Here is a 14,526-nt window from a genome sequence, read left to right as displayed (position 1 = left end):
CTGTACTTTTTGTTTTTCATTTCCTGTGAAAGTTTTAAAAAATTGGGATATTTTCTCCCGGGTTGTGTTTGACGACCCTAACCGGTCGACCAGTGAGTAACCAGTTACTAACCGAGCATCCTATCATCTACCGGTTACCGTTTTAAGCTGTTGATTGGTTCTAAAAAAGCAGTCGAAAACTTTGTACTATGGAATGAGTAAAACGGCAACAACATGCATAAAGTACAAATATCTGTTGATTGGTTGATTGAAGCACATGATCATTAGCTGTCACGTGATCGGTTAACTGGTTGCTACCGGTTGAGCTTGTCGAACGCAAGCCAGGTTAATTATGTCAGTTACTGTAATACCAGTAAATACTGTATTTTAGGATTTGCATGGTACCAGAGAATTTACATGGCATTTTATTTGGGCTTTAGATAGGCCCGGATCTGAGTACCGGCTAATCCCGCTGTGCGGGGGGCCCAACAACCCAGGAAATTGATAAAAAAAATTGAAAAAGAGCTAGCGCTAAGACTTGTTAATGTTACAAATATACACTGCTGGCCTCTAGAGAGGGGCCCTACAGATTTTGTCACATGGGGGCCCAAAATAGATCAGACATACCGTGCCAGTTCTAGGATTTTTCTGACCCAAGGATAAAATCTTGGTACTGCCTTTGACCCTGCCCAACCCATCTGCAGTTTGTTGTTTTTTATATATTAAAAGTTTTTATATTGAGTTCAAATTAAAAAAAAAAAACACAGAAATGGGATGAATTTGCAACCCTACAGCAGTCAAAGCCCATTGCAAAAGCCCGGCCTGCTCCTCTCCAGATTCTCCCCATCACTGTTTGTATAGTTCAGAATCAAACAAGGGACAAGCTTTTATTTCAAGTTTTGTTGATAGCTCTATACTTTAGGAACTGTATATAACCAGTGGTGCCCGCCTAAGGGAAAGGGGGTGTTGTGGTACAGACTGTGTCATTGAAAGGGGGGGGGGGCAGATTGATGGGTATTATTCTTTTTAGGGGGCTTTTTGGTAATGGGGGGAGTGCACCTTTGCTCTTAAAGTGGAATGGGCACCCCTGATATAATGTAATAAAGTGTAATTTTATTACATTAATTGTGATACTAAAAACTATAACAATTAATTGCTAAACTGTTTTATAATTACTAAACTTTTGTATTGTCACCACTTAAAGGTAAATATTCAAAATAACCATTTGCAGTGTCTTTATAAATTAAATTTAGATATATTTAACTGCTTTTTACAAAAGCGTTAAAATCCTACTGCTTAGATAAAAAGCTAGTATGTTGTGGCCATCACGAAACTTTCTTCTATATTTTTCTTTTTTTTTCTGATCCCTCCCCATGCTTGACGAGGAAGCAATATCCCCAACAAAAACAAAATTACACATGCAAAAACTTAAGGACCATCTCAATGTCTGAATTATTACAAAAGCTAAGCAAAGAGCGAAAATTGAAAGTTATTTTAAAAGCCTTGCTTGAATTATTTCCAAATATTTTATTTGTTAACAAACATAAAATGGCAACAGTTAAAAATTTTAAATCATTGAGATAATATTTCCGATCATTTCCATACAATTAAAATCACGAGAAATACGCAGACGACAATCCATTACGATTTATCTTTCTTATTGTTGCATTAATAAAGCTATTTTTATTCGCCAAAAAAAAAAAAAAAAAAAAATCAACACCTCTAGGAGCGATTGGCGTCAAAATTGAACCAAAGCCTGTTTACATATGGATTCACATATATTCCAAATTTCAACCAGAACGTAGCATTACTTCTTGAGATAGGGCACTCACAATGGAAAAAAAGAACGGGCGATTGCGCTACCCCCTTTTTAGCTGTTGACACCAAAATAAAATCAGTTCTTATACCCACTAAGGGCTACTTGCCGATAAATTTTTTCTTTCATTCCGTTCATTATTTCTTGAGATACAGCAGTCAGAATTGACGACAAAAACGTTCTATAGCTCAACCCCCGTTTGAGTTATTGACACCAAAATTGAATCAGCACCTGTTCCTGTTACTGGCAACATATGGACCAAATTTTGTTTGATTCCGCCAGTTACTTCCTGAGGAATAGCAATCACGCGTAACTCAAAAAACGTCCCATTGCTCCACCCTCCTTGGAGGAATTCGCGCCAAAAACCAATGGGCACAAGTTCACATAGGAGCACATATGTGTACCAAATTTCGTTCGATTTCATGCGGTAGTTTTTGCTGTAGAGCGGCCACAAAAAACTGGTCACACACAGACGTGACACACACACATACACACACACAGACAGACAGACATTTTCCAAAAATAGTCGAAATGCACTCAGCACACCTCAAAACGTTCGAATCCGTCAAAATTCGGAATTCGAAAATTTGCACGAATCCAATACTTTCTTCTATATATTAGATATAGAAGAAAGTAAAAATTTGAAATGTATTAAACATCTTTTTTTTTTTATATCAAGTATTTTTTGTTGAAACAAAGATAAAAATTTAGTGATGCCAAAAATCAATAGTAGCTAAGTTGACACCCATGAGAAACAAAAATAGATTGATCAGAGTGGATTCAGTTTGATGCCCCCCCCCCCTCCCTTTAAGTGACAAAAATTAACCTAAAACTGGGTTTTGAGGATCTCTATTTCAAAAACTTTGCCCACGAACCCCCATTTTTGCTCTAAAATGACACTTATGACCCCCTCCCCTTGAAACCAGCCGCTGTATTTATTTTTGTACTATAATTTTGCCATGGGCAGTTAAAGAGCAGTAACTTCATGTCATCTATTGTACATTAGTTTTACTGTACTTTTCTTTGAAATATATGGTATTAGTTCCACGGGATTCTTTTCTTTTTGGAATTGTTTCATTTGATGCAGTGCAGAAGAAATAGTTCCCCCCCCCCCCCTCCCCGAGCAAATATTGATGTAACTTTGCATAAAAGTAACATATGACTTATTCTTCCAGAACTGTGTGCTCTGCTCAGGAAATAACACTTATATTCCCGGATATTATTTAATACATTTTTCACTTATTTTAATCTGCATTAATAATCTTGTGAATATTCAATCATTTTTTATTTTGGTCTAAAATAATTGTGTGGTTATGAGAGTGTTTATTGTTTTTTTAATTAAAGATGGTTTATCAATTAAAATCAATTTAATAATGAGGAACAGTGGTCTTAAAACTTCATATTCTTCATTCTACACAAAAAAAAAAGTTGGATATAGTAATTGGAGAATATTTATCACTAAAATTATAACAGAACTTGTTTGCGTTATGCGGTTCAACAATCCTTGCTAGGCAGACCAACATTTCCCGTGCATAGGGCACGTTGGTCCACTTTATGAGGTTCGATTAAAAATTAACGATGAAAAAAACTTAGTAAATTCGACATTTTCAAAAAAATCAGAGATGACCAGAAATGTCCAGTAAAACTTTTAGTTAAAAATTGAACTATATGCATTAAATTGTTTGATGAGATAACAAAATTAAAAGTAAAAAAGCATACCAACATCTTTCCCTATATGCCATGACCCCCGCCCCGCCAGTGTGAGTAGTGGCAGCAGGCCTGTTTATGGAGTTCAGAAAGGAGAAAAAATTGAAATGATGAGCCAGATTGGCTGATCTGAAAAATTTGAAAAACAAAGTATGATATTGATTTAAAATCTGAATTTAATGTTCTTCCTTGCCAGAAAGTAAGTTTGCATACAATGTCGCTGATGATCAACATATCAATTCAAAGACTGCTGAATAAAATGGCTATCAACAATTTAAATAATGTTTTATGAATAATCTAAAATTTAAAAGAAATATTCAAACCATTTGATTATGTTATGTAGAATTAATCCTCTTTCTGAAGTAAATTCTGATTTTGCTCTTCATTTGTTTGCTATTGTGTCTATATTTATATATTACATGTGTATGTGCCCAATTTCACGACATTTTTACTTTTTCCTTTTCAAAGTTCTTTTTCATTAGCTCAGCATCAAAAAGTCTAGCATTGGTTAATATTTTCTTATTTTACATACTTTTATACAAAACAGTCATAAGCACAATATAATTATTCTCCGATTTTATAATTCATTATTAATTTTATAAAAGTTGTGTGACAACTGAAATCTCAAACTGTCACACACTTTACAAGCTCTATAAAACTAATAATTAATTATAAAAAAACTGAGAATAACTATATTGTGTGTGTAATTATTTTATAAAAGTATGTAAAGTAAGATAATATGAATTGATGCTTGATTTTTTTAATGCTGAACAAATGAAAAAGAACTTTGAAAAGAAAAAATAGTGTAAAAATGTATACAATAAACGTTATGGTGGAATAGCCTATATTGGTCCTTTTTTCTTCTCTAAACTACAATGGACACCCATAAAAGTTCTTACATGCATTTTGTTAATACATTATAATGTGGTGATTTTGTTATGATAGGCAAATATTGATTATCTCAATGAAATTTGAACAAATTGTTTTATGACATATTTATTTGTTTCTGTTGTTTAGTTAGTTCATTACATCATTCTGTTGTCTATCTGTGTTGCTTCTATTTATATCTAACATTTGAATTTTATTATTGGAGGTGCTGCAAATGTTAATTTTTGATTTATGTTGACTATGCTGTTTAATTGTTCTCAACCTTTATACGACATTGTATAATTTTGTGTGATTAAGTAATTATATATGGTTAGTAACTAAATGACTGCTAACATTTGCTATGCAAAGTTGTTGTAGTGTGCCATTATTAGATTGTCAGTTTCTACAGGGTAGTTAATGTTATATGGAAATAGATGTGTTAGTAGTTTACTTGCTGCCGGTGTACTGTATATATTATGTGTATTTGTCATAGCAACATACGTTCAAAGTATTCTACTATAATACTCATTACATTTTGGTGAAATTGAAACGCAAATCCTTTGTAAAGTACAACTTTTCTCAACTATTTATTTCATTTACTTTCCTATTCTGTAGCGAAAAGTTTTAAACTGTTATTTTTATTACTATTTTCCTGTTGTAAAATGTATGTATTTTATCTTTCTTCAAATTAACATTTATATTATTTAAATAACAACTTGTTTCTGTAAAATGTGTTCAAATTGTAAAATTTGAGAGTATTTTATAAATTTTTCATCTTTGTTTCAATTTACAGTATGTTAAATGTTAATACAATATGTATTTCTTTCATACTTATTTTATTATCAAAAGTATCAATATTAATGCTGGCAATACTTACTGATACTGTATTGTAAAATGTTATATTTGTAATATTTCATTATTTCTTAAGTTTTTAGAACTGAAGATACAATTTAAGATTTAATTAAATTGGCATATCTTGTGAAAGTTTGTAGTTATGTATAGTCTAACATCTAAAAATAGCTCTTAAAATCATTTTTAGAGAGTAGCTCATTTTGGGACACGATATGCAAAGCAAATTTTTTATTGCTAAATCAAATAAATTCTTTGAAGATGATTTGGTAATTTGGCATCAATTACATGCAATTGCTAAATCAGTACATGTGATTAGCACATTTTTAAAATTTTCTTGCAGAAAAGGTCATTTTTAAAGCCTTTCATTTTACTTTACATTGACAAATAAAGGAATTTTTGCCGGCAATCGTGTACATATGGCTAATAACAAAGTGCTTATTATTTTACATTATCAAAAAATTTTGAGCAAGTTTAAGAGAATTGAACTATAGTTTAAATTGATAAATATTTAAATTGGCCTTTTTTTTTCAACTTTATTTTGAAAAACAATATTTTTACTCAAATCCATACAAAAAACGTACATCCAAATTAATAACGGAACTTAAATTTAGGTTCTTGGAACAAAAGAAAAACTTGTAAGTAAGACGGTGAAATCTCACACTCAAATTTCATGAAGAAATTTTTTGAATAAGGTTTTTAGCAATTGATAAAATATTTACCAGAAAAAAAATGATTGAAACCTGCTTTATCAAAAATGAGTTTCTTAGATATAAATTATACAAGAATAGTTTTCTCTTTATTTCCAAATCTATTCCTATGTTTCTTTTGATTTTTAGTACTTTCGGTGGGGGGGGGGGGGGGGGGTCTGAAATTTCTCAGATCCCCCTTTTTGAAAATAGTTCTCAGATCCAACTTTTTGAAAATAGTTGGAGACTCCAGGAAAATTGGAAAGTCTTCCATGAAAACTGACAATTGTAAAGATGTATGGAAAAAACACATCATGTCATACAAACTCTTACAGTGTGGGAATTACACAAAAGGCTGTAACAGCCATTCAGTATTGTTGCTTTTGTCGCTCGCAAATATCAAATTCTTGTAAACATGTATAGAAAAAACACAACATGTCATGCAAATTTTTACAGTGTTATTACACAACAGGCTGTAACAGCCATTCAATATTGTTGCTTTTGACCCTCTCAAACATCAAATTCTTGATGAAATTTTGCCCATCAATGTCAATTTATTTTATCTTTAAAGTGATACTTTCAGATGCCCAATCTTTATTTCTTTTACTGTGATTTATATTGTTTTTTTTTTAACTTTTCAATCAACCATTTTAATTCACAAGACCTAAATGTTTACACTTCTGTGTGAAAGAAATTGTGAGAACCTGAAGTGTAAAATATAATGAATGCTTGGTGCTGGGGGTTCCAGAAGCTGCTCTTTCAGCAAGAAATGCTCTGAGCTTTATAGTGCTAGATAGCAGTCACGGTAAAGCAGTTAATCTCAAATACCAATTGATAATTTATTGTGACTGTTATTTACTGCCCTGAAGCTCAAAACATTTCTACTTTGAAAAGAGTTAAATGCAAACTAGAATATGCATTTTTATATCTTTTTTTATTTTCACTTATCAGAATAATTGCTGCAAAATCACAATTTTTTACTGTAAAATTTTAAAGTGAATAAATGAAAATAGAAATAATTACATATCTTGAGTCTGATATAGACTTTAAAATTTTTGTAAAATGTTCCTATTTTTAAGTCAAATCTTCCTAATTTTTATTCTTATGGTTGGCATGTGTCGGCTTCTCTTTTATTAAACAGGAAAAGGTCACCATTATATTTCTCAAATATTTAAGTCGAGGGCAACTCAGGCTCATTTTGAAAAAGTAAGATAGAATCTTACTAAAAGGCACTATGCTGGAAATACAGTTATAAAAGCATTTATATCTGACCGTTATTTCATACAAAACATTTCTTCATTTTTATGTTCAAACCTTCCAAACTCGCTCGATTATTTTTCACTTAAGAATAATTTCTTTCAGCGCATATTAGAATCAGGAGGAGGAGAGGGGATTGGTCCTGTGGTCTTGGAAATACCTTGCTGTTTTACATTTGGTACTGAACATATATTCCCTAGTATATTAATTACTAATCTTAGTGAGACTGATTGGAAGAAAGAAAGCACATATTGCATCCTGGCGAAAGAAGTGACACAACTCTAAATTTTGGATAAAAGTCCTAACTGTTGGTTTTAAATTTAAATTCAATGCTTTTTCTTGCTACAAAACTCACATAAAGTTAGCTTACATGATATGCTACTACTAAGCTATATCAGCTTAAATGCAATGGTTTACTAATGTAGTTTAATGGTCTAAAACTATCAAAACAAACAAACTGAAACGTTGCCTCTGGTGAATACGTCAGGTGAACACTGGAGTTCAGCACTTCTGGCGCCCAATATGGGCGATGTATGTAGTTTTCCCAGTTACATTGATTAACAGGGAAATTTCATTAATAGCTACATCCAAACAAAGGTAAGCATTATCTAGTACGGCCATATAGTTCAGATTGTGATAGAAAGTACTTTATTCATTCAATAAAAAAATATTCCTTCAATTTATGTGTTACGCCATTTACCTAATCATATGAGTGCTACTTTCTGAATTTCTCGAGTTACTTTTTTGAAAGTTGTTACTTTTGTTACTTTTTTATTGCAATTTTTCCTGTGGCAACCCTGTCCAAGAAACATTTACCAAATCTGAGACAAGTACAAAATTTATTGTATTAAAAAATAATTGTTTACTTTTAGTGAGATAATGGTTAGCAGTTGTTGAGAATTTGAATAAAGGCATGGGGGGAGCAAATCAGCAAATGAAAAATTTTCAGAATGATGGAACATTCAACAGAACATTAAAAAAATATTAGACTTTCTCAAAAGTACATACTTTTTTTTTATAAAAAGGGAAAATGATGTGTGACTAACTTTTTTCTGTTTAATTACTTAATCGGAAAGAGATTTCGACTTGTTTCCACCACTTTGCCAAGTTTTATGATTTATGTCTTTTGATTTTGTATATATTGTTCTTATATGTATATTATTTCTGTGTTTATAAAAATTTGGTGAAAACACCCTCCATAAAATTGCGATGTCACATGCTTCCATCCCCCCCCCCTTAAAGCATATAACTGCAATCTTTCTGTTTAAAATAAAACCTATAAAATATAATGAAAGTTTACTAGTTATAATTAAATAATTTTTAATTTAATTTGTCACATATATTCCCTCAGAAACTTTTTTCATAGGGAAATGCACCAACTATTCACTTTACAGTAATCAAAATTATTCTATAATTCTGTTTGACTTTTGATAATAAAGGGCCATTTCACAGAGAAATTGATCTCCTGCATGTGCAAGCTCATATGTTTCATTAAAAATAATACTGTAAAAGCAGGGGTCTGGCCAGAGGATATTTGGGTCCGTTAACGGACCCTTCACAAAAATCCGATCAACCAAAACGGACCTTTCACAAAATCCCGATCAAACAAAACGGACCCTTCACAAAATTCTGATAAACAAGATCGGATCTGTCACAAATTGTTTATTGCAAGAGCAGATCTGAAAGCAAAATAACGCATATTTCTGTGTATAAACCGATAATTTTTGGAACCTTTTTTTAAGTCAAATTAGAGGGATCAGCTTAAACAAAATTCGCTAATTTTGAAAAAAAAAAAAAAAATCAGCACTCTTGGGATACTCCTGCAAGCAATAAATAATTGCTACTGCCAAATATAATGGTTGTTTGTTTTATCACAGCTAATTAGCAGCGGTGTTGTTGTAAACTTTTCTGAAAAGGCATAAGTCTCTTTATTTCTGTTAGAACTCCCATTTCAAGTTTTTAAAGCAAAATTCCATTTTCTGTTATGAGTCAAAAATTAAAATGCTGAATAGATGGTTTATTTTATTTTTTGGGTCAACTGTGTCCACAGATATTAATGATATGTTTATCATAGGACTCTAAAATGCAATTTTAAAATAATTTTATCAAAAATATTTCTTTTAACAAGCCGTTTTTATACTTTTGATGTCTTCACTTGATCACAGAATTGCGATCTCTTTGCATCCGCTATGGGAATCAGATTTTTCGAATTTTTGATGATTATTACGCTTTGTTAAGAGGTAAACAATTGAAATGTCTTTTTAGTTTTGTTAAAATCACGGAATTTATAAGTTTTAAACGAAATTCTCTGCCTTTTAAGAGTGTCTTGGGTCAAAAAGTTGAATGCTGAACCCTATTCTGAATTTTATTTTATTTATTTATATTTTTGTTACAATTATTTTAAATACTGTACAGAAATATATCTAGTATAATTCAACATAATGTAGAATGGTAGATAAATATTGATACTTGAAAGAGCGATGCCCCCCCCCCCTTGCCAAATATCAGAAAAAAAATTCAGAATGATTTTCTCGACGCAGAAGAGGAAAACGCTCAACTTTAAGTTTAATTGATGCAGTTTGTGCCATCTCTAAATTCGAAAATTTCGTTTTAACAAAAAAAAATTTTTTTTTTTTTTTTTTTTTTTTTTTTTTTTTTTTTTGCGAAATTTTTTGATTTTTCACAAAATTAATTCATTTTTCACAAAAAAATTTTTTTTTTCACAAAAAACGGACCCCGTGAAAAATCCTGGACAGACCCCTGAAAAGGGATATTGAACAAAAGTTTGTTGCTTAAGAAATCACAAACGTGATTTCATAAGCAAAAAATTTTTGATTGTTATGCAAAATTGCTTAAACTGAAATATCTCTTTACATGAAATACTTGCTTAATCCCACGAGTGAGTTAACAATCACTTAATAATTTATCCTATAAGATGAAATCCGGTTAACGTAATTTATCGTGGTCCGATGAATTTTGTGTTAACAAGGCTTGACGGTACTACTTTTTAATGAAATGGATGAGTTGTATGTGCTGAACGAAATGGCAACTTTTGTGTGGAATGGCCCTAAAAAATTCGCCCGAATTCGTAGAATATTTCAAAGTATAAATTGTCTTTAAAGTTTTGTAGGAAGCTTTGCATAACGTGCCTCCTTTTCTGTGTATTTGCTTCACGTGCATGGAAAGCAATTTATTGTGCTTGTAAATATCCTTGTCTGTGTGGTTTTTTGTACAATGTTCATTAACAAAAATCAACTTTTTTTCCATTGTTTCACAGCAGTATTGTAGTTCAATAATTTTGTTTAGTAAGTGAGTAAACAAGGTGTAGTTTTTATATTTAAATTTGACATTTGGTTATTTGGGTTGTTATGTTATTAAAATTGTTTTGCTTTGCATTTTCAAGATTCCTTTTTTCTTTTTTTTTACCGAATGCACATTTTAACTTCTTTATAAAAAATATTTGAAGTCCTTATAAATATGATAAAAGTTAAAATTTAGTAAAGAGCTATCTGGGATTAAAGTGCAGATGGAAGCATATAAGATACCTTTTTTTGCACTTGACTGTAATGAAGTTATTTTGAAAGTCAGAATTTAGAAGTTTGAAAAGGTTTAGTGCAATACAAACACCACAAAAAGGAATGAAATTAATAAGTACTTAACACACCAAGAAAAATGAATAAACATGTTTTATTAAATATGTACAATTTACATAGAATTTACCAAGAACTAAAATCCCCAAAGGAACTTCCTGTGATATTCTTTTTCTTTTTCACTTGGTTTGATGGTTCAGCATCTTTTGCAGCTTGCCTGTTAAGGGGGGAAAATAATAAGAGTATAATTATTTTTTAAATGCATTTTTTATTTTAGAGTCACTGAGATCAAATAAAATTCTTTCTCATTGTTAAGCTTGTAATTTTAAAAGATTTTTTTTTTTTTTTTTTTTTGAGAAAATAACAATGAACGCAGATCATATGTAACTGAAACAATGCTTTCTTAAGCAGATGTGTACATATAAAATCATTGCTGTTAAATTTTAATTTTGTAACTCTTAGAATATTCTTTAATGCAAGAAAGATTTTTTTCAATCTGATGAATTATTTTCTAAGTTATGTCATTTTCTTTTTAAACAATATCACTTAAGTAATGCCTTGAGTTCATTTAATAAATAGTAAAGAAAAAATAATTGGTTATTTTTAAACTATTAAATTTTTTGTTTAATATTTTAATAAATCATAGCAGTGGTGAGACCTAGAGCTGTTTTTTTTTTCCTTTATTTGTACTGTTAACTGTGAATCTCCCCCCCCCCCCCGTTCTTTAGCGGTACTCGGAACCAGACCCATCACCCAGCTTTAAAATGTAAGGTTTTTATGTATAAGAGGTGGTTTTATTTTTTTTCTGATTTAATTTGCATTGAATGCATACCCTTTGCCTCCTCACACCCTTGAAAAAATTCAATACTATTGGCCTGCTTGGAACTAACTACACAAAAAGAACTACCAGCAATCTGTAGATGAACAGGGTTAAATAGGATGCCTAGTATAAAATCCAGTTTGAATGAAAAGAAAATACATAATTTATTAAACCCATATACATATGTGCATAATTACACTGTTATGACTATAAGATGAGGTGTGTAAAAACAGGTCAGAGTGGGGATTAAAAAAGAAAAAGAATTTTAGGACAACGAAGTTTAAAATATTTAACGAAAACAAACCTCTATTTGAAGCATAAAAACTGCCCCCCCCCCCCTTCCGCCCCCAATAAAAGCTATATGTAGTTCATTTATTTATTTATTTATTTTCGTAAAGGAAAATCCGGAGCGATTCGATTCGCAAGTTTGTTTTATCATAAAATAAGTACATTTCAAAAGTTTCCAAGATCAAAAAAAATGTCAAACATAAAAGTCTTTGTGAAATTAAAATTATGGGGCCTAAATTAAGATTACAATCGCTAGTTTTGAACTGTAGCTGCCATACTTGCAAATTCTAATTCAATAAAATATCATGAGGATTGAATATATATATTTTTAGGTATAAAATTTCATTTAAAATCAGACAGTTGCTCCCTTTTACGAGCCCACTTTCCTGTTCTAAAAGAAGGGAGGTTTAATAGCTTGTAAAATAAAGCTAAAAAAAAACCACTCTAATTAAAAAATATAAACTTATAATACAAATTTTTTAAAAATGCATAAAACGAGTTCTTTCAATAAAAATTCAAAAACATAAGATTTTAACTGAAGATTTTAAACTTGTTTTTAACACTTAATTTAAAATGTACTTTTTATGCCTTTTAATTAGCTTCAATATGAAGATATACCTGTGATTCTGAGTTTAAATTTGAATAATGAGCTATTTCTATCGGGGAGGAGGAGAGGATTGGCCGACAACTCTTGAGAAATTTTCATATATGGCTCTTTGGACTGAAAGTTTGGAGACCCTGGTGTAGATGATGGAGTGTTTATAATAGAAGCTTTTATGTCTTTTCAGTGAAAACCTATACTTGACTCGTCTTGTCCCCACATTGAAGGAAACAGCCTCACTTGTTAAGATCATAGATGTTGATTCCAGTGCCTCAGCTGCTTTGTTTGAAATCAGTTTTGTAGCTTGCTTTTCTAAGATGCGTTTGCCCCAAATTTCTTTCTTTGGAGAAAACGAGACCCTTTTGCGGAACTCTCCAGCAACATTTCCTGAAGGGAGTTCTTCAAACAATAAGCCAGCATTCTTAATTTTGGCTTCTTTATTTAATTAACAAAGCAATAAAAAGCCTATTTAGTACATACATATAAAAAGCAAAAATTGCATTAGCTATATAATATCCTAAGCTAATGCAAAACACAACCTAATTTACCCCAAAAAATTATTTTTTGCAGTTTTTACTTCAAATTTTAGGAAATTATGTTGAAAATGTGCTCTATATAGTAGGTTAAAAAATATCGTGCGCCTGAATTTTCTTGAAATCAAAAGTTTTTTGTGATGAACACATTTAAACTTCTATTGAAGAAAACATTAAATTGCAAAAATTCTGTAACTTCAAAGTACAAGTTGCAGCTAATTTTACATATAAAATGATGCCTGATGTCAATAATACATAAAAGTGACAACACTGAAAGAAAATATTACTTCTTTTTTTTTCCAATGACTCTTCTACTAAAACTTCAAATTTTAGTCTACTATTTGCCATTTCATACACTCAGATAATGGTGACAAAACCACTAAATTTCTTGACAAATTATTTCAACCACACACGAATGCCGTAGGTAGTTTAATTTGAATTGCATGATGTTAACATTAAGTGAACAAGAAAGAGTAGTAGAAAAAGCTTGAAATGATTCCAGGAGAAACATTCTTTCTTTCTTCTTTTAACATTGGGGTAAAAAAGGAAAATTTCAGGATATTTAGGAGAAAGTTCAAAATATTAGGTAGTTTAGGACAGCTTTCAAAAAAATTAGGACAACTCTGGCCCACCAAGTGTCAACAATTCACATTATTGCTAGTTCAAGCTAAATCTTAATGCCTAAGTAATGAGGTTTTCATGCAAGCTCACTTGCTGCATGACCCCTACATGGAAAGAACTAGGAAATAGTACAACCAGGATGAAAAAGACATGGTACGATCTGGCAAATAGGCTTGTAATAAATGAGGGTTCAAGCAAATACAAAGGTAACAACCTGCAACAGGCAGGCAAATCCAAACATATTTGAATCAATTTTATTTCAGAAAGGGCATAGGTGCCCTTTTTTGCAAAACCAATTTTTTTGCAAAATTGAGTTAGCTGTGGTTTTACCATATTTGTATGAAGAGAAATTGACTAGTGTAGAAGGGAAATAATTCCTTGTACAACAAAGCACTTTATGGAGAGGCCACATTTTTTGTTTAGTGCAGAAAAATCTGCACTAAATGCGAATGAACAGTAAGATGCAAAGTGAATATATAGCAAGATCATAGACGAACAAGATTTTTTGGTGTAATGAAATAAAAACAAATAACTCCTCTAATCCAGCATTATTACGGTAATGGTAGGTCTTGTGGGGGGGGGGAGTGATTGCACCTTCCCTCGACTTTGAAAAGTAAATGATTTTTCGCTAAGTGGGCGTGGTTTTCATTACCTTCTAATAAATTTTGCATTGACTATACACCCTTTACACCTCCCCCCCCCCCCCCCCCCGGGGAAATTAGAAATCAGGACCTGAATAGAGATACGACAGAAAAGTATCTAAATGAGAAGGTATTTTATTAACATCATTCTAAGAACTGCAAAAAACTACGCTTTCAGTGAGGTATACGGCTGGTCAAAATAAGAATAACACTGCGGAAGACTTTTTCTAGAAATAATACTGAAGACATTTAATAAGCTTGCTCATGA

At 31.3% G+C, this 14,526-nt stretch overlaps 1 protein-coding gene across 1 annotated transcript in view; it reads right to left on the bottom strand.

Moving 5' to 3' along the window:
- Nucleotides 1-10,820: 10,820 nt before the first annotated feature.
- LOC129219871 (RING-type E3 ubiquitin-protein ligase PPIL2-like) overlaps nucleotides 10,821-14,526 on the bottom strand; it is a 62,465-nt gene continuing 58,759 nt past the window's right edge. Inside the window, exon 16 of the mRNA XM_054854182.1 lies at nucleotides 10,821-10,971. Within this exon, the coding sequence (XP_054710157.1) occupies nucleotides 10,881-10,971 (91 nt within the window). The 3' untranslated portion in view covers nucleotides 10,821-10,880. The remainder of the gene's footprint in view (nucleotides 10,972-14,526) is intronic.

The sequence above is a fragment of the Uloborus diversus genome, chromosome 4 (genome assembly GCF_026930045.1).
Source record: "Uloborus diversus isolate 005 chromosome 4, Udiv.v.3.1, whole genome shotgun sequence".
Lineage (NCBI taxonomy): Eukaryota > Metazoa > Arthropoda > Arachnida > Araneae > Uloboridae > Uloborus > Uloborus diversus.
This window is presented reverse-complemented; position numbering and strand designations above follow the sequence as displayed.